Raw genomic sequence first — 24,013 nt, forward strand, 5'->3', positions numbered from 1 at the left:
TAGATACCACCAGCTCTGATTTCCCTGTGCTACAAAAACACCCTACAACAAAGTGCAAAATGCCAAATGGTTGGTGCCAGTTTGTTCATGCTGAATTGTTGGCTGGGCTTTCCCCAGAGTCCAGATCCATATGCTGTACTCTGTGTTGCTGCAAGTGATTGCACTGCCCATACAATTTTGTTGCATGATCACATCTCTGCATCGTAATGTTCCATGTTATCCAAATGCACTTTCTACGTTTCTGGATAGCATGAGTGATAATGAACATATTACATATTGTCAATTCTATATGTGATGATAAATATTGTGCAGATTATATCGTGCAGAGTGTGCTTTGCATTATGCCTGCATTGCAGTGCATTCTCACACTATAGGCTCGATTCACAAAGCTGTGATAAATGCTATCACGGGCGTGATAAGCTCATTGTGCGGGTTGGCGCGTGTACAGGTATGTGCCCGTAAGAGTAAAGGTTTGCGTGCATTAACTTTCCTCGTTCACGCGGTAACCCATATGTTAGAGCGTGAATGGGAAAATGAGTGCGCGCAAACCTTTACTATTGCGCGCGCATACCTGTACACGTGGCAACCCGCACGATGAGCTTATCACGCCCGTGATAGCATTTATCACAGCTTTGTGAATCGAGCCCTACGTACAGAACATTGCCCAATGCACCATTATAATGAGTGTATAACGCACCACACTTTGTGACGTTGAAACATGAGTGTTTTTTTCATAGCAAAAACTAAATACTGAAGTTTACTTTTTAAAAAAGTATGAATAAATAATATGTTGGCATTAATAATACCAGTTTAAGGAGAAACTATTAACACATAAGTAGTAAATACTGTATTATTAATAACAATAATAACGTGTGACTTTCAAATTTGTTTTTATCATATCACATTTAAAAAAAATGAATTTTTCAAAACTTATTAAATATAATATAATAAATTATATATAATTAAATAATGATATAATTCAATATTTGTCACTAACATAAATCACTATTTGCCCTTAAACAGCTGATTGCATGTTTGTCTATGTCGAGGAAGCTAGATACAGAACACCACAAGCAAAATAGTAAAAAATTCAAAACCATCTGTCAGTGAGAAGTGTTTGTACACGCAGCACGCTGTAGTCAGGTGATTTATGCCGTCATTCCTTCACTTACCTTGAACACACTGCAAGATGAGCCCTGAGCACAGGAAAGCAATGATGAGCTTTTTCTTCATTTTATATGGCGTTTTCTTTCTTTCTTCCTTTCACTTTTTTTTATTTGTCTTTTATGAAACTTTGAGAGCTGCACAGATGTTTGGTAAAATGCAATTAAAGAAACCAGTGAATCGTTTTATATATATTGCTGGTATCCTCCCACTTCTCCTAGAAATAAGATCTGGGAAAGCCCAAAAGTCATCTGGCTCTCTGGGACTTTCTCACATTCACTAGTTTTCGGTTTCTGTAAAATGTGAATAGTCTCATAAATATTGTTTGTATTGCCTTTGTTGGTATTTCAACTTTCATAGGATTTGATCACCAGTTGGTAACAATTTATCTACAAAGTTTAAAACATTACAAATTGAGCTTTTCTATATTTTTTTTACATAAATATTTAGAATGTTATTTTGTTTTTCACTCATGGTAGGTTGTAGTGCAACAGATATGAAGATACTTTCCACAAGACTGAAATAAATGGGTTTATGTGACATCCATCACATTTACTTGGCGAAATGATGCACATTCAGAAGGGCGGGTCGTGGTTCAGGGTCTTGGAAATGTCTACACCAGTGTTTCTCAACATAATTATAGTATTTGTTAATAAAATCATCTTAGCTACCGCATGATACAAATATATTTGTTAAAAATAATCCATGACTTGTATTTATAAATAGTTTTCAATCACTCCTTGATACTTTTTAATTGATTATAATTGCTTCTTCAGGTTTGTTTCTATATGATTTATTATTTTTACATTTCATGACATACTAATAAAGGGATTATAATTACTTCTTCTGTTTTTTTTCTATGTGATTTATTATTTTTATATTTCAAGACATAATATAATGTGTTGATTATGACACGTTCATGTATCCTCTAAGCTCAGCAGACGTACCCTTTGGGGTACAATTAACACGTGTTGCAAGCAAACCGAGGGTTTAGAGCTCCACCAACTGGCTGCAAGGGATAAACGTGAAATATTTCATGAAAATCTGAAAATATTAATATTTATCAAATAGTTATTATTAGCTATGGAATATAATATTTCTGAACTCAGCCCAGTGCTCATGTCTAAATATATGATTTAATAGCTTAGTAAGCAGAGTGGTGAGATGTTACCCTTTTGTGTCATGTAAACCTACTGGATCTCAAAAATGCTATTTAAAAGTTCAGTTGACATGAAGCAATTCATCTATTCACAGCAGGCTTTGTGTGTGAGGTGTGTAAGTGATATAAGATGTCCCCCAGTACAGGAAGCAAGAGTGCCCTCCCTTGTAGGTAGTCAGGGAGTCCACCCTGTAGGTATCCATAGAGCCTCTGCTTGGGTAGCCAGAAAGCCCCTTGTAGGTTGTCAGAGAGCCCACTGTTTAGAAAGCCAGAGAGCCCGCCCTAATGTTTAGGTAGCTAGAGATCCTCCCCCATTTTGCCCCCCCCCCGTTTTGGTAGCCACAGAACCCCCATTTAGGTAGTCAGAGAGCCCACATTTTGGTAGCCAGAGAGCCTCTCCCCATTTTGGGAGCCTTCCCATTTTGGCAGCTAGAGAGCCCCCCCATTTTGGTAGCCTTAGAGAGCCCCCTGTTTTGGTAGCCAGAAAGCCCTCATTTTGTTAACCAGAGAGCCCTTGTTTTAGTACCCAGAGAGCTTCTCCCTCCCCCATTTTGGTAGCCAGAGAGCCCCCCATTTTGGTAGTCAGAGAGCCACTGTTTTAGTAGACTGAGAGCACCCCCCATTTTAGTAGCCCAAGAGCCCCCCATTTTGGGAGCCAGAGTTTCCCCCCTTTTGAAACCAGAGAGCCCCCTGTTCTGTTAGCCAAATAGGGGGCATGCAAAGTGTGCAAAACAGGAGTATTTATGTTAACTCACCTGCCGGGATCCACGCGCCTCATTTACTTGCAACACATTTCTCTTACTTTTAACAGTGCCCCATAAAGGCTGCTCTTACTGCTAATAGGTGTGCGGTGGGAGTGGCATCACTCGGGCATCGCTAAAGATCCAACATCACAGATTTTTAGCAGTCGTCATGTGGTGGCTGAACGCACCTGCCGATATCGGAACAATACGTCATTTACCGTTCGTTCCCTGTGATGTTGTCATTCTGTGGGCATGAGCCATTTACAACAGGACATCAAAAGGGTTCTTGAAAATGTTTGCTAATTTATGACCGATAGAACCTTTGTTTACTTAAGTCTTGCATACCCAGGATTCAGGCTAATGTGGCGAGATTGTAAATTCCAAGTTCAAAAGGTAGCTTAAAAGTGGGAAAGATACAATATTTAATTCAGGTTGAAAAGAAATGTGGCATTTAAATACCTTCAGCTTCATACTAGCACAAAAAATGGATATCCTTGTTCAAACCTCTATCTACAGTTTTGAACTAATGTATAATTTTCATCTCTCCCATTAGTCTTTCTTTTTACAACTTGGTGTAATTGCCTTCTTAAAACAGAAGAAAATTTGCAATAATTCAGTTATAAGTGAACATTTGTGGTTACCCACAATGCACTACTACTAAATATGCAAATTATCCCTTTTCGCCCTTGTAAGCCAAGCAAGCATCCAGAACCGCTGGTGTATAGCAAGCTTATAGCTTTAAGTTTTACACAGCCATATCAAACCCACATGTAGACAGCATGTTTCGGACTTTTGGTCCTCATCAGTACATGGCAGGGATTGATAAGGCTGTATGAGATAGGGCTTGGACCAATACAACAGAGTAACCAAGCAGCTCAGGGTGACCCAAACCACTCGGAATGTATAGGGGAATAAAAGGAACCAAAAAGCCCTCCTAAAAAAGCAAAGCTTGGTGTAATTTGTCTTCTTAAAACACAAGGAAATTTGCAATAATTCAATTATAAGTGAACATTTGTGGTTACCCACAATGCACTACTACTAAATACCTTATCAATCCCTGCCATGTACAGATGAGGACCAAAAGTCAGAAACAGGCTCTCTACATGTGGGTTTGATATGGCTGTGTAAAACTTAAAGCTATAGGCTTGCTATACACCAGCGGTTCTGGATGCTTGCTTTGCTTAACAAGGGCGAAAAGGGATAATTTGCATATTTAGTAGTAGTGCATTGTGGGTAACCACAAATGTTCACTTATAACTGAATTATTGCAAATTTCCTTCTGTTTTAAGAAGGCAATTACACCAAGCTTTGCTTTTTTAGTAGGAGGGCTTTTTGGTTCCTTTTATCCCCCTATACATTCCTAGTAGTTTGGGTCACCCTGAGCTGCTTGGTTACTCTGTTTGTACAACTTAGGGTGGCCACACACCATAACACATCTGTTCAATTCCTGAATAGTAATACATGTTTCGGATTGCAGCATTTCAAAAATCTGACCAGTGTACCACACACGTGTTAAATTTGTCCTCAGTTCTAATGAAAATTATTATAAATTCATCAGAAAATCCACCATTCCCTATCGACTTTTATAACTTTTGTTTTCTTTCTGGAAATCTGATCTTTTTTATCGAATTGCCATAAATCAGATCACTTTATTGTATCATGTGTGGCCACCTTTAAAGCCACATTGCCATGGCTGCAATGGAAAGAAAAGGCCAGGGAAATGTAACATACTATCCAAACTGTTTTTGAACTTTTGGCTCAAAATGGCATTCACGGGAATGTTATTTTTATGCAATTATATATTGCAGATTTCTTTTCAGCACTTTACAGATCACAATGAAAAATACATAATGCTCCTACCTCAGTTTAGAGCAAATTTCTGGGGAAACCCAATTAACCTGCCAACATGTTTTTGAGCTTTGAGAGGAAACAGCAGCATCTGGAGGAAACCTAGGTAAGCACATAAAGCATACAAGCTGCAGGCAAATATTGTTCTGTCCTGAGATTGTAGCACTGTAGTAGAGTGAGAATGCTGCCACTTATACAATATACCTGAGTAATCACACAAGATAGGTGTGTTTCTGCTAGAATGTTACAGACCGAAACTTTACTGTGTGAAACTGTTTACATATACTGTATATATGATTTATTAATGATATTCACACATCATTCTTCTGTTTACCTGGAATGTGAAAGGGCATGACTCACGTTCAGAAAAAAAATGGAACACCTATCAATGCTGGATGGACAAGGTCTTAAAATGAATAAGCAGTAAAGGCCTGTTCTTAAAATAGTTGTGAAATGTTCAACACAAGGGAATGTCCCTGGGGTTTTAGAAGTAACAGTAGGTTTTCCTTTGTTTACTTCAGTTCTCTATGACAGGCACTAGTTATAGAAAAATGAAACAAATGTCGGTTTATTAATCTTAAGGGCCCATTCACACTAGCTCGATTAGCGGGTGATAGTCGATGCGCTTTTTAAAGTGCTAGCGCAATACTAACTTAATGGCAGTGATCTCACTGTCGTGATTGCTGCCAATTGTAATCAGCGGCAATCGCAAAACGCGATGCATGCATCATTTTACCTCAATTCTAGAGCAATCGTCATACAGTGCTTAAAAAGCACTAATCGTCATCGCTCAAAAATTGTGAGAGTGTACAGTGATTTTACCGTGATAATCACGGTAAAATCACCCGCGCAATATGCTAGCGCTAAGCTCTAGCGTTTTGCAATTGCTACACGATGGGCCTGATTAACAAAGCGGTGATAACTCAGTTATCACGCCTAAAAGACATTAGGCGTGATAACCTTTGCACCGCTGAGTTAGCACCGCTTTGTGCTGGTTATCGAGCGCAAAGAATTGCGCAATTCCGTGCGCAGCGCCTATAGGGTTTAATGGGCGCAATGGGCGATTGCACACGCAAAACTTTGCGCGCGGGAATTTCATTTTATCACGCCTAAACTGAGTTTAGGCATGAGTGATAAAGGGCTTTTCACAGGCGTGCAAACACTTTGCACCGCTTTGTGAATCAGGCCCAATCAGTTACAGTGTGCCTTTTGCTTCTGTAGGTTTATTGTAAAATGAAGGGCCTACTTATAATATTGTGAATGTGATTTTCTCTGACCCTTACTCACTTTTCTCCTACGTTTTCTCTTAGAAGGTACAGTATTTTTCATACTCTGTTTAAAACAACTTTTCTGTACCCTGCAATTGAAAAGCTTGCTGATGGCTTAAAAAGCATTTCATTGCTAAGGTGTGAACAATGAACATATCACCTAGAAGAAAACTTAGGAGAAAAAGTGGATTGAATAAGGGTCAAAGGGTGTTAATTTTCTTTTTCTAAAATAATGCTGTTTGATCCCCATTTACACTTTTCAATAATCTCTATGAGAACTGTTATTTTACAGCACTTTCATGTTGTTAGCCTTATTTATAAAATGGCAATCGGAACTGATCCGCCACTTTTTAAGAACTTATGGAGATCACTGAATTGGCTGTGATGAAGTGGAGAACACTGATGTTCGAATCAAACACTCTATTTGCCACAGAGTATACTTTACAAAGTAGTGATATTCAGCTGCCATAAAAGTCAACAGACTGCATAGTGTTGAGCAAATTTTCTGCAGTGCATACCTGATTTGTAAACTGCTTGCAACGGGGTTCTGACCAAGAAACCCACAAGCAACTATGCTGGCCAACGGCTCTGACCTCACCTTCCCCCCTTCCCCTTGCCCACCATTTTGTAGCCACGCTGAGCCTCTGACATTACTTCCACCAGCCGGCATATCCATCACTTCTCCTCCGCTTCACCATCCTGGAGCCACGCTTTTTAAACATAGCTACGTGTTCCCCAGATGAGGTGGGCCTTCCATTTTGTTACATTAGGGAGTTGTATTTGCTACAGACATGAAATAAACACAAGAATTATTCTTATAGACTTTAATAGTGAAGTCAAGGAATGGTCTGCACTATGTTCATCGTAATGTAGCAAATCTTTATTCAAGACATATACAATTAAGAACACCAGCAACCTGGCCCAGAGTTACATCACAGGAGCCTATAGGCACAGATGTCTTGGCACCCTAGACTTTACCCTCCACTAACCTACAAACACCCGTAGAACCGCACAGCAAGCTGGCCCAGCTGTCACTTCTCCCTTACTTCCCTTGCCTGTCATAGATTTCTATAGGTGCAACTTAGTATTAGGTAGCCAGAGCTATCATCAGTATTAAGTAGACAGAGGTGTCCCCAAGTATTATGTAGAGGTGCCAACTGAAGGGAGATCTGGTCAGTGCAATGCCAGGACTGAGTGAGAAACCTCTCATTTACATGCAACTCAGAACTCTGCATGGATAAGGAAGGAAGTGAGCCGCCTTTCCATCATCAGGCGCCTGTAGGCACGTGCCTACAGTGCCTTATGGTAAATCCAGCCCTGCATTCAACACAAATAGCTAATTTGTGTTGCTGGTGTTCCTAATTGGATACGTCCTGAATAAAGATTTTCTACATTACAACGGACATAGTGTGGACCATTCCCTTTATTCACATTTCTATTGGGATCAAGCGTCCAGGTTCCAGCACTGTCTTCACCTGGGGGTGAGTGGTATACCACCTTCATTCAGACTTTAAGGCCATGTTCACATTATCAAACGCGGATGGCCGTGTGATTGGAACGCAATGCGCGCGAATGCACGCCCTCTGCATTTGCATGCGTTGCGTGGCTGATCCCATTCACTATCCTGAATGGGTCAGCCACACGTTTTGTTAAAAAATGCGTGCAGCATGCATTCCCGGACCACACTGGTCCGGAACACATGCAGTGTAAACATCAGACAGTGCACTCTATGCACTTCTGATGTTGCACGTTTCTGCCTCCCGCACGCGTTGCCGAAACACAGACAGCAACGCGTGCAATGTGAATGGGGCTTAAAGAGAACCCGAGGTGTGTTTAAAGAATGTTATCTGCATACAGAGGCTGGATCTGCCTATACAGCCCAGCCTCTGTTGCTATCCCAAACCCCACTAAGGTCCCCCTGCACTCTGCAATCCCTCATAAATCACAGCCGTGCTGTGAGGCTGTGTTTACATCTGTAGTGTCAGTCTCAGCTGCTCCCCCGCCTCCTGCATAGCTCCGGTCCCTGCCCCCGTCCCTTCCCTCCAATCAGCAGGGAGGGAAGGGATGCAGGCGGGGACTGGAGTTCTGCAGGAGGCAGGGAGAGCAGCAGACTGACACTATAGAGATAAACACATCCAGCTCTGACAAGCTGTTTGTCAGCAGCGTGGCTGTGATTTATGAGGGATTGCAGAGTGCAGGGGGACCTTAGGGGGGTTTGGGATAGCAACAGAGGCTGGGCTGTATAGGCAGATCCAGCCTCTGTATGCAGATAATATTCTTCAAACCCACCTCCGGTTCTCTTTAAGGGCACATTCACACTAAAAGCACTTTTCTGCGATTGATTAGCATTTTTAAAATCGCTCCCGTTCACCCTCATTCAAATCGCAGTAAAAATCGCAGAAAAATTGCCGCAATTTTGCGATCGCATACGCGAAAATCCTGGCAATTTTTCCACGATTTTTACCACAATTTTAATGAAAGTGAATGGGAGTGAGTTTTAAAAACGCTAATCAATCGCAAAAGGCTCAGAAAGGCTCAAGGTAGATATGGGACCTAATAAATCTGGAACTCTTGGACCAGTTTTCGGAACTGCTCTCATACTGAACAGAGGCATCTTCAAGTGTTTAATGCAACTTTATGAGCAGACAGGACTTTCCTATATTTCTGATATTAGAAAAGCAAAGTTCCATATTTGTTTACTGTAGACTATTGATGGTCATGTCTAGGAGAAATGATGGAGAAGCATGTGATCAGTTTGGTCAGGTGATATAGCATTTGCTAAAACAGGATGTGATTGCAGTAAATCAGAGCTTTACAAATCCATCAGCTGTTCAAACAAATCACATGGTTCTCCATGAGTTCTCCTAGACATGACCATTATTACTGATAACAACGCTTTATTATGCTCTGTGTGGCTTTTATTTACTACATAGCTGTAAAACAAATTATTTTTCCTGAATTTACAAAGTTTGCCTGTAGTACCAACATGTGGAGATACATTTTTCTTTGGGGGGTGGGGGGGGGGGTGGAAATGAACGAAACACAGTTTTGGAAAACCTGTTTTTACTATTAAACAAAAAAAAGCAAATTAATAAAACAAATGAAACATAAAGAGTAAGTTGACCATACATCAACCTTTCGATTCAATAACTTTACTGGGCCAGAGGAGATTCGATACTGCAACATGGCTATTCGATCAACCTTGGATGCAATGGCTTGATCAGGTGCGCAGTGGTAATGGTGTTTGATATCGCAATGACAGATGGACCCCAGCCAGTGTCCCCCCCCAAGTGCATATGTGGCCCCCCGTGCCTGTGTGCAGTGTTGAAGGCTTACTGTCTGTCACAAGCCAATGCAAATCCTGGCCTCCTCGGGTGTCCAGCTATACCATGTGACACTGACAAATATAGCGACATCACTACATGCGCCAGTGTCACTTGTAAAGGGGCTCATGTTGAGGCTGAACACTAGTGTGTGACAGGTGAGCATTCAACTCAGCACACTGGCCCTGGGGACAAATATACACTTAGGGGGCGGCACCAAGATGATTTCCAATAGATTTCAGATCGGATTTCTGATCAGATTTAAAGCCAATGGTAACCGCTGTATAAAAAAAGAAACCAGATACTTACCTAAGGAGAGGGAAGACTCTGGGTCCTAATGAGCCTTCCCTCTCCTCTCCCGGTGCTGCGCTGTCCCTGGGAGCAGTATTTGACTAAATTGGTCAAATACTACTCCTCCCGTCAGCGTAGGTGACTTCGGAAAGTCTTCGAGAGCCTGAGTACTCCGGAAGATGGGCCGCTTCATAATGCGCACGCGCGAGCGCCCTCTATCGTGCAATCACGCATGTACAGTATGGAGCCGCCTGTCTTCAGGAGGACTCGGGTCCCGAAGACCTCTGAAGTCCCCTGCGGCGAAGATTTGAACGGGGGAGCCAGCACTGCACCGAGGGCAGAGGAGAGTGAAGGCTCATTAGGACCCCGAGCCTTCCCTCTCCTTAGGTAAGTTACTTACCTAAGGAGAGGGAAGGCTCTGGGTCCTAATGAGCCTTCCCTCTCCTCTGCCCTCGGTGCAGTGCTGGCTCCCCCGTAAGTATCTGGTTTCTTTTTTTTATAAAGCAGTTCCCATTGGTTTTAAGTGGACCTAAATGTTTATGTCAGTCACAACTAAAGGTTCATTCATTCACTGACTGACCTTTTATCATCTATGCTCTTCCTGCTCAGTAGATCAGATTCTCCAAAAGGGATTCAACAATCATGTAAAAAGCCAATGAGTGATTCAACTCTTCAGCATCCGCTCAATATTTTATTATCATCAGTGTGCGGACTGACATTGTAATCATACTGTACAGTTGTGACACAGAACTCCTTTGTGACATATGAATTCATGAAACAACTTTGTTGTTGCCTTCATACCTATTGTGAATGATAACAGTGTTTGACCACAGGAAATACCCTAGTCAATAGAGCTGAATTTTAACAAATAGGAACACAGAGAGTAAATGATAATATCATACTGAATTTGTGAATGGCAACAGTGTTTGCCCACTTCATATGAAATATTTTTGTTTTGTGTTCCCCAAATTATAATAGATTCAAAGTTTAGAGGAAATCTCTAAAGCCCCAGTTTACCCTGTAGTATTTGTTGTTGTTAGTTAACTACTTAAGTACCAGCGGTCTCTGCCCCCTTAAGGACCATGCGCAGTACAGCCCGGCGGACGTCTGATGACGTCAGCGCGCCGGCGTGGGACGCAGAAGTCCCAGGAAATGGAGCGCAGAAGAGCCCGACCTGGCAGCCGGCCTGGCCAGGTCGGGTCGGGCACCGGAGACCACCGGGAGCCTGCGGAGCGGCGGCGAGGGCACCTCCTGCCTGCCACGGGCTGGAGGAAGCCCCAGGTAAGTGGAAATTTATTTTTATTTTTTTAATCCCCTCCCTGAACCTTCCCTTTAAGTAGTTAAGATGAATAGAAGACTATGCCATTACTCACACAACTTTCATATTTGATGCAGCTGTTCAAGAGATACAGTATATTTCCTTTGGAAAGTAAGTCACATGACTTAGAGATACTGTATGTGCATAAAGTATGAAGCTGCCAGTAAAGTATGGGTTTCATCCCCTGCATAAGAAATCCCCTGCCTGCACTCAGACTGATGTTACCTCCCAGCCCCTTCCTTGGATACCTCATGTAGGTAATGATGGGCTAGTGAGAGGAGTTTACTTTTAACTACTGTTCAGTCAAGCCAAGCGATATCTCACAATAACATACAATTATGTTATTACAAGCCCTTCCAGGCAGGTAATGTGTTCAAAAATTAATAATACACATCTATGGATTTGTAATTATAAATCATTAATTATTCAGTAGCATAATTACTGGGGGAGCAGCCTCTAGATACGTGAAGATGAGGGGGGGGGGGTACTGGTAGGTAGGAATGGCCCTGACCTCTTCCTTCCCTCCGTCCCTCAGGCCCCCCTCCTCTGCTTCCCCAGTTCTTGATATATTGATCTCGGTACTACCTGATTGATTTTTCCAACCCCAGGCCTAACTCAGCGCTAACCTTCACAATTTACTCATACGAAACACTAAACTTCTCATCTGTTCCTAAAACTAGACTTAACACTCCAATAAGCTCTGCCTTGGTGGGCCTATGCCTAACCTTGCACTTTTTTTAATTAGCAAATCCGAAAACGAAATCAACCCTAACCTTATGAACATTGTCAAACAATAACCCATCACATGGACTATTGCTAATGATAAGTATATTCAAACATTTTGCCTAACCCTAACTAAACTCTCAAAGTAACCCTAATCTGCCCAGTGCTTCCTGCCCACCAAAGCTGGCAATGCCTATCGATCTGGCAGCTGGGGTGACATGCTGCACTGAAATTAGGATCTGGTTACACTTGTCAGTTTTCCTGCGCATTTTCTGCGAAGTAAAACTGAGGACCAATGTTAATCAATGGGCTAGTTCACATATGAATGTGTTTTTCATATGCAGAAAAACAATTGACAGCAATGCAAAACTATCAGACAATTCATGCAGATAAACCGACACTGAAAACTGATAGACAAGCGTGGATCCAGCTCGGGCACAAACTGAGATCCTTATCTAAAGAGAGGGAAGCCTCAGGATCCTATTGAGGCTTCCCTCGGTGCTCTGATGTCTCCCATGGCTGAGCTTGGCCCCAGAAGATTAGCAACAAGGCATTGCCACCAATCATATCGGGGCCATGCAGCTCCTTTTCTTGCAGCATCGCAGAGCAGTAGCTCAGTGCTTATGTGCATGTGCAGCCTTGCTCGCGTGTCTACTGCGCAGCCACGCTGCAAGAAGAGGAGCTGCGCGGCCCGATGTTGAGAGGGGCCACGCTCAGTGACAGGGGACATTGGACCACTGGGGAAGCCTCAATAGGATCCTGAGGCTTCCCTCTATTCAGGTGAGTATCTGAGTTTTATACAGAGCTTCGGCTCGGTATCGCTTTATCCAGTGTTCATGTTGGAGGACATGCATGTGCCAGACCTGGGATATGAGGTTTAGCTTTGTTGGTGAGCTGTACTGAAACTGTACTGTAACTGAACTTTCATTTATGTTTTTAGACAAAAGCTGTTCTTCTTCATCTGCAGCTACATTAAAGTGATCTCTTTTTTAGTGAATTGTTTGAATTATATATCTTACAAGAGCAACATACAATGGTAATGTTACTGTGTTTTTACAGACTTCTGAATATACAGTATAATGAATAATAAAGCACTGGATAACACCAAGTTCATTTCCTTTAACTTATTTTTACAACAACTCAGGACAGTACAGGAAGTGTATATCGCCGGGGAATAACAAGTTTCACGTAGTGGAAAATGTATGGTTTTCTAATAAATCAGCCATGATCCTATATTCAGCTTCTCTTTTCAATGAACACATTCTAATGATGAAACATTTTACTTTACAGATGTTAAATGTCCTATTATTTTTGGAAGGAATAACAACGTTAATTGACATTCATTGCAGGAGGAACAGATTTATTTGCATGGACCATAAGGGGGGTGTTTTTTTTTTTAGCTCTACTGTTGTGTGAGGTTGAAAGAAAATTGGTGACCCATCAGTGCAGTTACTCTGAACTCAGAATTCCTCTCTGCTCTAAAAGATAAGGAACATCACAATAACCTGAACATTTCTTTATTACAGCTGATACCAATCTTGCAATAAATCTGCAATGTGTCCACTTCCTGCTTTCATGGAAGCAGACATAGGGTTAACATCCTGTGCTTACCATTTAGCTACTCTGCCAAGGCAACCAGCTGACACAGCTGAGAGATCAAATTACACTTAAGATTAGTCACCGACGAGGGGGAATTAGACAGGCTAAACTCTCTAAATACATCCAGGGTGAATTTCTCTATGTTTTCCTTCTGTCTTGTGCACAAGATCAGATCCACTTTAATAGAAAGTTGTACTTTTGTTATACAATTTACTTCAAGTAAACCTGGGGCAGCACGGTGGCGTAGTGTGGCAGCACGGTAGTGTAGTGGGGCAGCACGGTGGTGTAGTGGGTCAGCACGGTGGTGTAGCGGGTCAGCACGGTGGTGTAGTGGTGCAGCACGGTGGTGTAGCGGGGCAGCACGGTGGTGTAGTGGGTCAGCACGGTGGTGTAGCGGGTCAGCACGGTGGTGTAGCGGGGCAGCACGGTGGTGTAGCGAGGCAGCACGGTGGTGTAGCGGGGCAGCACGGTGGTGTAGTGGGTCAGCACGGTGGTGTAGCGGGTCAGCACGGTGGTGTAGTGGGACAGCATGCTGGCGTAATGTGGAGCAGCGTGGTGGTGTAGTGGGGCAGCACGGTGGTGTAGCGGGGCAGCACGGTGGTGTAGTGGGACAGCATACTGGTGTAGTGGGGCAGCACGGTGGTGTAGTGGGGCAGCACGGTGGTGTAGTGGGCAGCACGGTGGTGTACTGGGTCAGCACGGTGGTGTAGCGGGTCAGCACGGTGGTGTAGCGGTGCAGCACGGTGGTGTAGCGGGGCAGCACGGTGGTGTAGCGGGTCAGCACGGTGGTGTAGCGGGTCAGCACGGTGGTGTAGCGGGGCAGCACGGTGGTGTAGCGAGGCAGCACGGTGGTGTAGCGGGGCAGCACGGTGGTGTAGTGGGTCAGCACGGTGGTGTAGCGGGTCAGCACGGTGGTGTAGCGGGGCAGCACGGTGGTGTAGCGGGGCAGCACGGTGGTGTAGTGGGGCAGCACGGTGGTGTAGTGGGACAGCATGCTGGCGTAATGTGGAGCAGCGTGGTGGTGTAGTGGGGCAGCACGGTGGTGTAGCGGGGCAGCACGGTGGTGTAGTGGGACAGCACGGTGGTGTAGTGGGACAGCATACTGGTGTAGTGGGGCAGCACGGTGGCGTAGTGGGGCAGCACGGTGGTGTAGTGGGCAGCACGGTGGTGTACTGGGGCAGCACGGTGGTGTAGTGGGGCAGCACGGTGGTGTAGTGGGGCAGTGCGGTGGTGTAGTGGGGCAGCACGGTGGTGTAGTGGGCAGCACGGTGGTGTACTGGGGCAGCACGGTGGTGTAGCGGGTCAGCACGGTGGTGTAGCGGGGCAGCACGGTGGTGTAGCGGGGCAGCACGGTGGTGTACTGGGGCAGCACGGTGGTGTAGCGGGTCAGCACGGTGGTGTAGCGGGGCAGCACGGTGGTGTAGTGGGGCAGCACGGTGGTGTAGTGGGCAGCACGGTGGTGTACTGGGGCAGCACGGTGGTGTAGCGGGTCAGCACGGTGGTGTAGCGGGGCAGCACGGTGGTGTAGCGGGGCAGCACGGTGGTGTAGTGGGGCAGCACGGTGGTGTAGTGGGACAGCATGCTGGCGTAATGTGGAGCAGCGTGGTGGTGTAGTGGGGCAGCACGGTGGTGTAGCGGGGCAGCACGGTGGTGTAGTGGGACAGCACGGTGGTGTAGTGGGACAGCATACTGGTGTAGTGGGGCAGCACGGTGGCGTAGTGGGGCAGCACGGTGGTGTAGTGGGCAGCACGGTGGTGTACTGGGGCAGCACGGTGGTGTAGTGGGGCAGCACGGTGGTGTAGTGGGGCAGTGCGGTGGTGTAGTGGGGCAGCACGGTGGTGTAGTGGGCAGCTCGGTGGTGTAGTGGGGCAGCACGGTGGTGTAGTGGGACAGCATGCTGGCGTAGTGGGGCAGCACGGTGGTGTAGTGGGGCAGCACGATGGTGTAGCGGGTCAGCATGGTGGCGTAGTGGGGCATCTCAGTGGTGTTGTGGGGCAGCTCGGTGGTGTAGTGGGGCAGCACGGTGGCGTAGTGGGGCAGCACGGTGGTGTAGTTGGCAGCACGGTGGTGTACTGGGGCAGCACGGTGGTGTAGTGGGGCAGCACGGTGGTGTAGTGGGGCAGCGCGGTGGTGTAGTGGGGCAGCACGGTGGTGTAGTGGGGCAGCACGGTGGTGTAGTTAGGCAGCGCGGTGGTGTAGTGGGGCAGCACGGTGGCGTAGCGGGTCAGCACGGTGGTGTAGTGGGGCAGCACGGTGGCGTAGCGGGTCAGCACGGTGGCGTAGTGGGTCAGCACGGTGGCGTAGTGGGGCAGCACGGTGGTGTAGTGGGGCAGCACGGTGGTATACTGGGGCAGCACGGTGGCGTAGTGGGGCAGCACGGTGGTGTACTGGGGCAGCATGGTTGTGTACTGGGGCAGCATGGTGGTGTAGTGGGGCCATGCCCGTTTTTAGGGCCGTGCCGCCACCTGGGGCGCTGTTGGGAGGGGGGCGCTATAATGGAGGGGGGAGCCGGAGCCGCAGGGAGGGCAGCCCGACCTCTCCCTCCCTCTCCTTGGCCGCCCTCCGTGCTCCCCCCTCAGCAGGGCCATTTCTTGCCCCGTTCAGCCGGTTCTGCTAAACTGGGCGCCGATCAGAGTGACAGATTGGGGGGCGCCAGGCCGTCCCTGTGGCCGCCGCCGCTGCTCCCCCCTCTCTCTCCCTCCCTCCCTCCTTCGTTCCTGGCGCCTTACTCAGACCTTTATCAGGCGGTGACCAATCGTGCGGGCGCTAGGACCCAGCGTCCGCACTGATATGCGGAAGTGACATCACTTAGTAGTACTGGTCGGGTCGCCGCTGATCCTGAGGTCTGCAAGGTGAGGGGGGAGCGGCGGCGGTGGTGGCGGCGGCGGCTGGGGGGCTCCCTGTCACCCACTGCCTAAAGGGGCTCCCTGTCACTCACTGCTCAAACGGGCTCCCTGTCACTCACTTCCTAAAGGGACTCCCTGTCACTCACTTCCTAAAGGTACTCCCTGTCACTCACTTCCTAAAGGGGCTCCCTGTCACTCACTTCCTAAAGGGGCTTCCTGTCACTCACTGCCTAAAGGGGCTCCCTGTCACTCACTTCCTAAAGGGGCTCCCTGTCACTCACTTCCTAAAGGGGCTCCCTGTCACTCACTTCCTAAAGGGGCTCCCTGTCACTCACTTCCTAAAGGGGCTCCCTGTCACTCACTTCCTAAAAGGGCTCCCTGTCACTCACTTCCTAAAGGGGCTCCCTGTCACTCACTGCCTAAAGGGTCTCCCTGTCACTCACTGCCTAAAGGGTCTCCCTGTCACTCACTTCCTAAAGGGACTCCCTGTCACTCACTTCCTAAAGGGACTCCCTGTCACTCACTTCCTAAAGGGACTCCCTGTCACTCACTAGCTAAAGGGGCTCCCTGTCACTCACTGCCTAAAGGGGCTCCCTGTCACTCACTGCCTAAAGGGGCTCCCTGTCACTCACTGCCTAAAGGGGCTCCCTGTCACTCACTGCCTAAAGGGGCTCCCTGTCACTCACTGCCTAAAGGGGCTCCCTGTCACTCACTGCCTAAAGGGGGTCCAGGCTGGCTACATGTACTGGGGACACTGGCTGTTTGTCATTTTGTGCATTTACTGGTGAAAATCTGCCTCTTATTATGTGCATTTACTGGTGAAAAGCAGTCTCTTATTATGTGCATTTACTGGTGAAAAGCGTTCTCTTATTATGTGCATTTACTGGTGAAAAACTGTCTCTTATTATGTGCATTTACTGGTGAAAAGCGGTCTCTTATTATGTGCATTTACTGGTGAAAAGCGGTCTCTTATTATGTGCATTTACTGGTGAAAAGCGGTCTCTTATTATGTGCATTTACTGGTGAAAAGCGGTCTCTTATTATGTGCATTTACTGGTGAAAAGCGGTCTCTTATTATGTGCATTTACTGGTGAAAAGCGGTCTCTTATTATGTGCATTTACTGGTGAAAAGCTGTCTGTCATTACGTGCATTTACTGGTGAAACGCTGTCTCTTATGTGCATTTAGTGGGGAAATTTTGTCAGTAAAAATAATCTTTTGTCAGTAAATTTTTAGGTATTTGTCAGTAAACAATAACGTGAAAGGTTGGCAACACTGACAGGCTGCGCGGCGCAACGGGAAAGATACAGGCAGCCCACCTCACGCTTGGGCTTGGCGGGGGGAGGAGCCGACGACAGCAAGCGAGAGTAGGGTGGCCGCAGGCAGCCATAAATACGCAGTGTGTGACTGCATCGCACTCGCAGAGCCTCTCAACCTGAGTCAGTCCAGAGACTAGCAGACGGGCAGGCAGCCAAAGCCAGCCAGGAGCAAGCCCATGGAAGAGGGGTAGGAATGGGGTATCACATGCATGCTTAAAGAGGTGGAAGGTGTGGGTGTGATTAGGCAGGACATGGGTGTGGTTATGTGGTTGGGCGCGGTTAATTTAACCACTCCCATAGGCGCCAGAGAAAATCTTGCACCCAGGTGCCAGGCACCCCAGGCTCACCCCTGTGTGCAGCAACAGTGTGCGGTGGAGCCCAGCCCCAGAAGGTGGAGTCTTTTTGGCCAGTTGGACTCGGGCTCCTCGCTGCCACTGCTGCTAGTGTGTGCCTTGGCCCTTGCTGCCACTGCCCGCTAGCACCTCCATGGTCCCCCGCCCGGACCCCCACCGATCCTGGCCTGGCGCCTTCTTCCAGTTCCACCTGCCATGAGATGGACCTCATGGTAAGTAGGCAGTAAGGCAGGCAGTCAATGTACTGCACTGCCTCTCTCTTTCTGACGTGCATGCTGGAGGAAGGGGAGGGGGGCACTCTTTTTGACCTGGGCTGGTGGTCAGAACCCACCATGGTGATGGGCTAACAGTATGACTCCCTGGCTGGGGGTAGGGGGGCACTCTTTTTGCCCTGGGATGGTGGTCAGAGTCTGACCACCAACCAGCCCAAGGCAAAAAGAGTACCCCGCCATCCCCAGCCAGGGAGTCACAGTCAGACCATGGTGGGCTCTGACCACCAGCCCAGGGCAAAAAGAGCACCCCCCTACCACCCACAGCCAGGGAGTCAAAGTCAGACCATGGTGTTCTGACAGTCAAACCACCATGGTCTGACTGTGACTCCCTGGCTAGGGGGCGGAGGGGTCGCTCTTTTTTCCCTGGGCTGGCGGTCAGACGCAGAGTAAAAAAAATTAAAAATAAAATAAAAATGGTGAGTTGGTTTCAAGAAGCCTTTTGACATGATTTCACTTAGCAGCTTTGATATTTGGGGGGGGGGACGAATTTTTTGACTCTCGAACTGGGTGAAATTTAGCCTAGAAACTGCCCTTAGTGGGGCAGCGCGGTGGTGTAGTGGGGCAGCACGGTGGTGTAGTGGGGCAGCACGGTGGTGTACTGGGGCAGCACATGGTGGTGTAGCGGGTCAGCATGGTGGCGTAGTGGGGCAGCACAGTGGTGTAGTGGGGCAGCACGGTGGTGTAGTGGGGCAGCACGGTCGTGTACTTGGGCAGCACGGTGGTGTAGCGGGTCAGCACGGTGGCATAGTGGGGCGGCACGGTGGTGTAGTGGGGCGGCACGGTGGTGTAGTGGGGCAGCACGGTGGTGTAGCGGGTCAGCACGGTGGTGTAGCGGGTCAGCACGGTGGCATAGTGGGATAGCACGGTGGTGTAGGGGGGCAGCACGGTGGTGTAGCGGGTCAGCACGGTGGCGCAGTGGGGCAGCACGGTGGTGTAGTGGGGCAGCACGGTGGTGTAGTGGGCAGCACGGTGGTGTACTGGGGCAGCACGGTGGTGTAGTGGGGCAGCGCGGTGGTGTAGTGGGGCAGCGCGGTGGTGTAGTGGGACATCATGCTGGCGTAGTGGGGCATCTCAGTGGTGTAGTGGGGCAGCACGGCGGTGTAGTAGGGCATCTCAGTGGTGTAGTGGAGCAGTTCGGTGGTGTAGTGGGGCAGTACTCTCACCTTGCCCAAATCTGTGAGGGTTTCCACTGCTGGGATCTCTGCGTCTTTCACACTTTCCTTCTACTGAGGTTGTGTCTCATGGGCTGAGGATGTGCTGTTTCTCTTGTGTTCTCTTGTGTACAGTGTATAAATGGTAGCAGGAAAAAAGGGTGCCGGTTGAGGGTGGACGAAAAGACTAGATGAATAGACTTTAATGCAATTATCGTTAATACGGCGAAAAAAGCTGAAAAAAGGGCGCCACGAAAAATTTTGTTAATAACATTAGAACATTATAGTTTTTGAGGTAGTTATCGTTTTAGAAGTTTACAACGTTATAGTTTTTGTCATATTATTTTGTTAATAAGTACAGATTTTACGTTTTCAAAGGTATTATTGTTAACCACTTAAGGACCGTGTGGTTTTTCTGTTATCTATGCTGCGCAGGCTCTGCAGCCCACAGCACAGATCGTGTAAAAGATCAGACTTCCCACCTTTTTTCCCCACTAGGGGGATGTCCTGCTGGGGGGGGGGTCTGATCGCCGCCGCCTGTGGGTGGGTAGCGGGGGGGCTTCTCAAAGCCCCCCTCCGCAGCGCTATTCCCCCTCCCTCTCCTTCCTAGGGATGGTCGCTGCATTCCGCGGAAAAATTCCATTCGGTGATTCCGGTTCCGAAGCAATGGAACGGAATTGCTATAGCCATTTTTCGGAATTCCGCGGAACAAAACGGATTTCTGCAGAATTTTACGGAATTCAAATTTTTTCCCCCCTAACTGATTTCTGCCTAATAAGAAGTCTTTCTACTCAGTAGACTCCTTCCCCTCCTCCTCCCTGACTACCTCCTCCCGGTAGTTATCCTCCCGAAAGGAGGAGGGTCTCGTCTTCCAGGGAATTGTAGAATTTCAAAAGCCAGCTTACATACCTTGGCCGGGAATTGAACCCAGGTCTTGGCCGGGAATTGAACAAAGGTCTAGTGCTCGGTAGGTAGCTCTCTTCACCACTATACCACCACCAACACTACATGCTGAAGCCAGCCTAGCATGTACTATTATGATATATCAAAGAGAAAAATGAGCTTGCTTATGGATTTGTAGGATTTTAAAAGCCAACTCACATATATTGGCCAGGCCCAGGATTTGAACCCAGGCCTACCGCATGGTAGGCTGCTATCCTAACCATTATACCACCAACACAACACACTATAATGCTACATCCTGGGCCTGGCCAATATATGTGAGTTGGCTTTTAAAATCCTACAAATCCATAAGCAAGCTCATTTTTCTCTTTGATATATCATAATGGTACATGCTAGGCTGGCTTCAGCATGTAGTGTTGGTGGTGGTATAGTGGTGAAGAGAGCTACCTACTGAGCACTCGACCTGGGTTCAATTCCCGGCCAAGGTATGTAAGCTGGCTTTTGAAATTCTAAAATTCCCTGGAAGACGAGACCCTCCTACCTCCGGAAGGAGGGAGAAAAGGACAAAGGGAACAGTGTATAAGGTCAATGGGCTACCATATAGCATAAACAAGGTTCCATTTGCGATTATTTAAATTTTTCAGTCGGAATCCGGAATTCCGCTGAATTTCGTAAAAATCCGGCGGAATTTTCATAGTGACAGAATTTAGACCTGGCGGAATCCGCAAATTCCGGTGGAACGGAATTTGTTCGTTCCGATCATCCCTACTCATTCCCCTGTTTTCCTCCTCTGTATGGGCGGTACAGGACGGCGATCCGTCCTGTACCGCCTCTGATAGGCTTCAGCCTATCAGACAGCGGCGATCCCCGGCCAATCGCCGATCTCCTTTACAGCACTGGGATGTAAACACAGGGGATTTGTTCTCCGCGTGTTTACATTTCGCCTGCGAGCCGCGATCGGAGGCTCGCAGGCTGTTCACGGAGACACCCTCCATGAACTGACATGTAAATCCACTTACGACCAGCCATCGCCTATCGGCGTTAGGCGGTCGTTAAGCTGTTAATATATGTAAAAGGGTGTTTCTGCAGAGGGAGTGGTTAGGGTTAGGCACCACCAGGGGGAGTGGTTAGGGTTAGGCACCACCTAGGCGGCGGTTAGTTTTAGTCAACACTAGGGGTGGTGGTTAGAGTTAGGCACCACCAGGAGGAAGGGGGGTTAGGGTTAGGCACCACCAGGGGGGGTTAGTGTTAGGCGCCAGTAGGGGAATGGTTAATTTTAGGCATTACCAGGGAAGGGTTCTGTGTGAGGGTAGGGTTGGGTTAAGCAGTATTGATAAATAATGCAATGACATTTACCGTTAATATTTATTCGTTATTATATCTTGTTTGTTTTTTGCAACAGTAAATATCGTTAATAAAGCTTGACAACGATGGTTCTCGTTATCAAATTTCGTTAATACCTGGCGCCAAATTTGTTAATAAGTCGAGCCCTTTTTTCACGGCGCCCTTTTTTCATGCACGCGTATAAACCGCTGGCGATTGAATATATTGGTATATGGTTGTGGTTGCAAAACGTTTGAGGAGTACATACAGTTACCATTACTCTGCTTTCCTTGTTGTCAGTTTTGAAAAACAAATATTGTATTTTCCGGACCTCAACCACTTGACCACTGAGGGGGTTTTCCCCTTTAGGACAGAGCAATTTTACCTGTTAGCGCTCCTCCCTTTCTTTGACCAATAACTTAATCCCAACTAATCACAACGACATGATCTATGTCTTGGTTTTTTTGCCACCAATTAGGCTTACTTTGGGAGGTACATTATGCTAAGATTTATTTTATTCTAAACACATTTTAATTGGAATAATAAGAAAAAATTATAGTGTTCAAATAAAACGTTCTACTGTGGATAAAACCCACACATTTTATTTGCCCATTTGTCCCGGTTATTGCAACGTTTAACATTTTTTCCTAGTGCAATGTATTGCGCTAATATTTTATTTGGAAATAAAGGTGCATTTTTTTTCAGTTTTGCGTCCATCACAATTTATAAGCCCGCAAATTAAAAAACAACAGTATTATATTATACCCTCTTCACGTAAATATTACAAAAGTTCAGAACCTAAGGCAACTTTTTATGTATTTTTTTTATACATAAAAAAAATGTTTGGGTACTATGGGGGAGTGTGGGAGGGAAATAGTTAATTTTAGATGTAAGTGTAAGTAAATAAAATGTGTTGTGATGTAGTTTTACTATTTAGCCACAGAAGATGTCTTTAGTTATTATTTCCCATTCACATACGTAAGGAAGAAATACGTGGCAGTGTAACACCTGGAAGATACTATGACACAAGCATCTAATAGATGGTGGGGTTTATTGACTCGGTGTAAGGCTTGCGTTCCAACTGTGCATTGCACTTCACAAGCACTTTTGTGAGCAATGCACAAGACCTGAAACCAAATGGAAAATGTCACCATTCAGGAAATGACTGAAATACTGAGACAAGGCATAAAGTAATAATGAGAGTTTATTCACCAAGAACAAAAAGGAATGTGACCAGCAATGTACATTAATCTCATGCACAGCAATGGTAATAATATTCAATGATAAATTTCATGCACAGCAATGGCAATATGCAATGATAAATCTCATGCACAGCAATGGCAATAATATGCAATAATAAATCTCATGCACAGCAATGGCAATAATATGCAATAATAAATCTCATGCACAGCAATGGTAATAATATGCAATAATAAATATCATGCACAGCAATGGCAATAATATGTCCATGTCAGCTGCTGGTGTTGGTCCACTGTGTTTTATCAAGGGCAGGGTCAATGCAGCTAGCTATCAGGAGATTTTGGAGCACTTCATGCTTCTATCTGCTGAAAAGCTTTATGGAGATGAAGATTTCATTTTTCAGCATGACCTGGCACATGCTCACAGTGCCAAAACCACTGGTAAATGGTTTACTGACCATGGTATTACTGTGCTCAATTGGCCTGCCAACTCTCCTGACCTGAACCCCATAGAGAATCTGTGGGATATTGTGAAGAGAAAGTTGAGAGACGCAAGACCCAACACTCTGGATGAGCTTAAGGCCGCTATCGAAGCATTCTGGGCCTCCATAACACCTGAGCAGTGCCACAGGCTGATTGCCTCCATGCCATGCCGCATTGAAGCAGTCATTTCTGCAAAAGGATTCCCGACTAAGTATTGAGTGCATAACTTAACATAATTATTTGAAGGCAGTGGCATAGCTAGGGTGTTTAACACCCGGTGCGGATAATTTACCGACCCCCCCCCCAAAAAAAAGTGAAGCGCGCAGCAGCAAAAAAATGGGGGTGAACATGACATCACATGGGTGGGGGTAACTGTAATAGTAAGGCAGTGTGCTAATATAGGTAGCCAGAATAGTTGCCCCCAGCATAGGTTAGATAGGTAGGTGCCCCCAGTATAGGTTAGTTAGGTAGGCGCCTCCAATATAGGTAGCCAGTATAGTTGCCACCAGTATAGGCTAGCTAGGTAGGTAGGTGCCCCCAATACAGGTGAGATAGGTTGGTGCCCCAGTATAGATTACATAGGTAGCTGCCCCCAGTATAGGTTAGCTTGGTAGGCGCCTCCAGTGTAGGTTAGATAGGTAGCTGCCCCCTGTTATAGGTTAGATAGGTAGGTGCCCCCCAGTATAGGTTAGATAGGGAGCTGCCCCCCAGTATAGGTTAGATAGGTAG

At 46.5% G+C, this 24,013-nt stretch overlaps 1 protein-coding gene across 2 annotated transcripts in view; it reads right to left on the bottom strand.

The window, feature by feature from the left end:
* Positions 1-24,013, bottom strand: part of CXCL9 (C-X-C motif chemokine ligand 9) — a 49,261-nt gene that overhangs the window by 18,650 nt on the left and 6,598 nt on the right. The window contains exon 2 of one of the 2 annotated variants that reach the window (XM_068271114.1): positions 1,173-1,457. The exons of the other annotated variant lie outside the window; for it this stretch is intronic. Coding sequence (XP_068127215.1) covers positions 1,173-1,233 — 61 coding nt within the window. The 5' untranslated portion in view covers positions 1,234-1,457. The remainder of the gene's footprint in view (positions 1-1,172; positions 1,458-24,013) is intronic. 2 annotated transcript variants of the gene reach the window in all.

This window comes from Hyperolius riggenbachi, chromosome 1, assembly GCF_040937935.1.
Source record: "Hyperolius riggenbachi isolate aHypRig1 chromosome 1, aHypRig1.pri, whole genome shotgun sequence".
Classification (NCBI taxonomy): Eukaryota; Metazoa; Chordata; class Amphibia; order Anura; family Hyperoliidae; genus Hyperolius; species Hyperolius riggenbachi.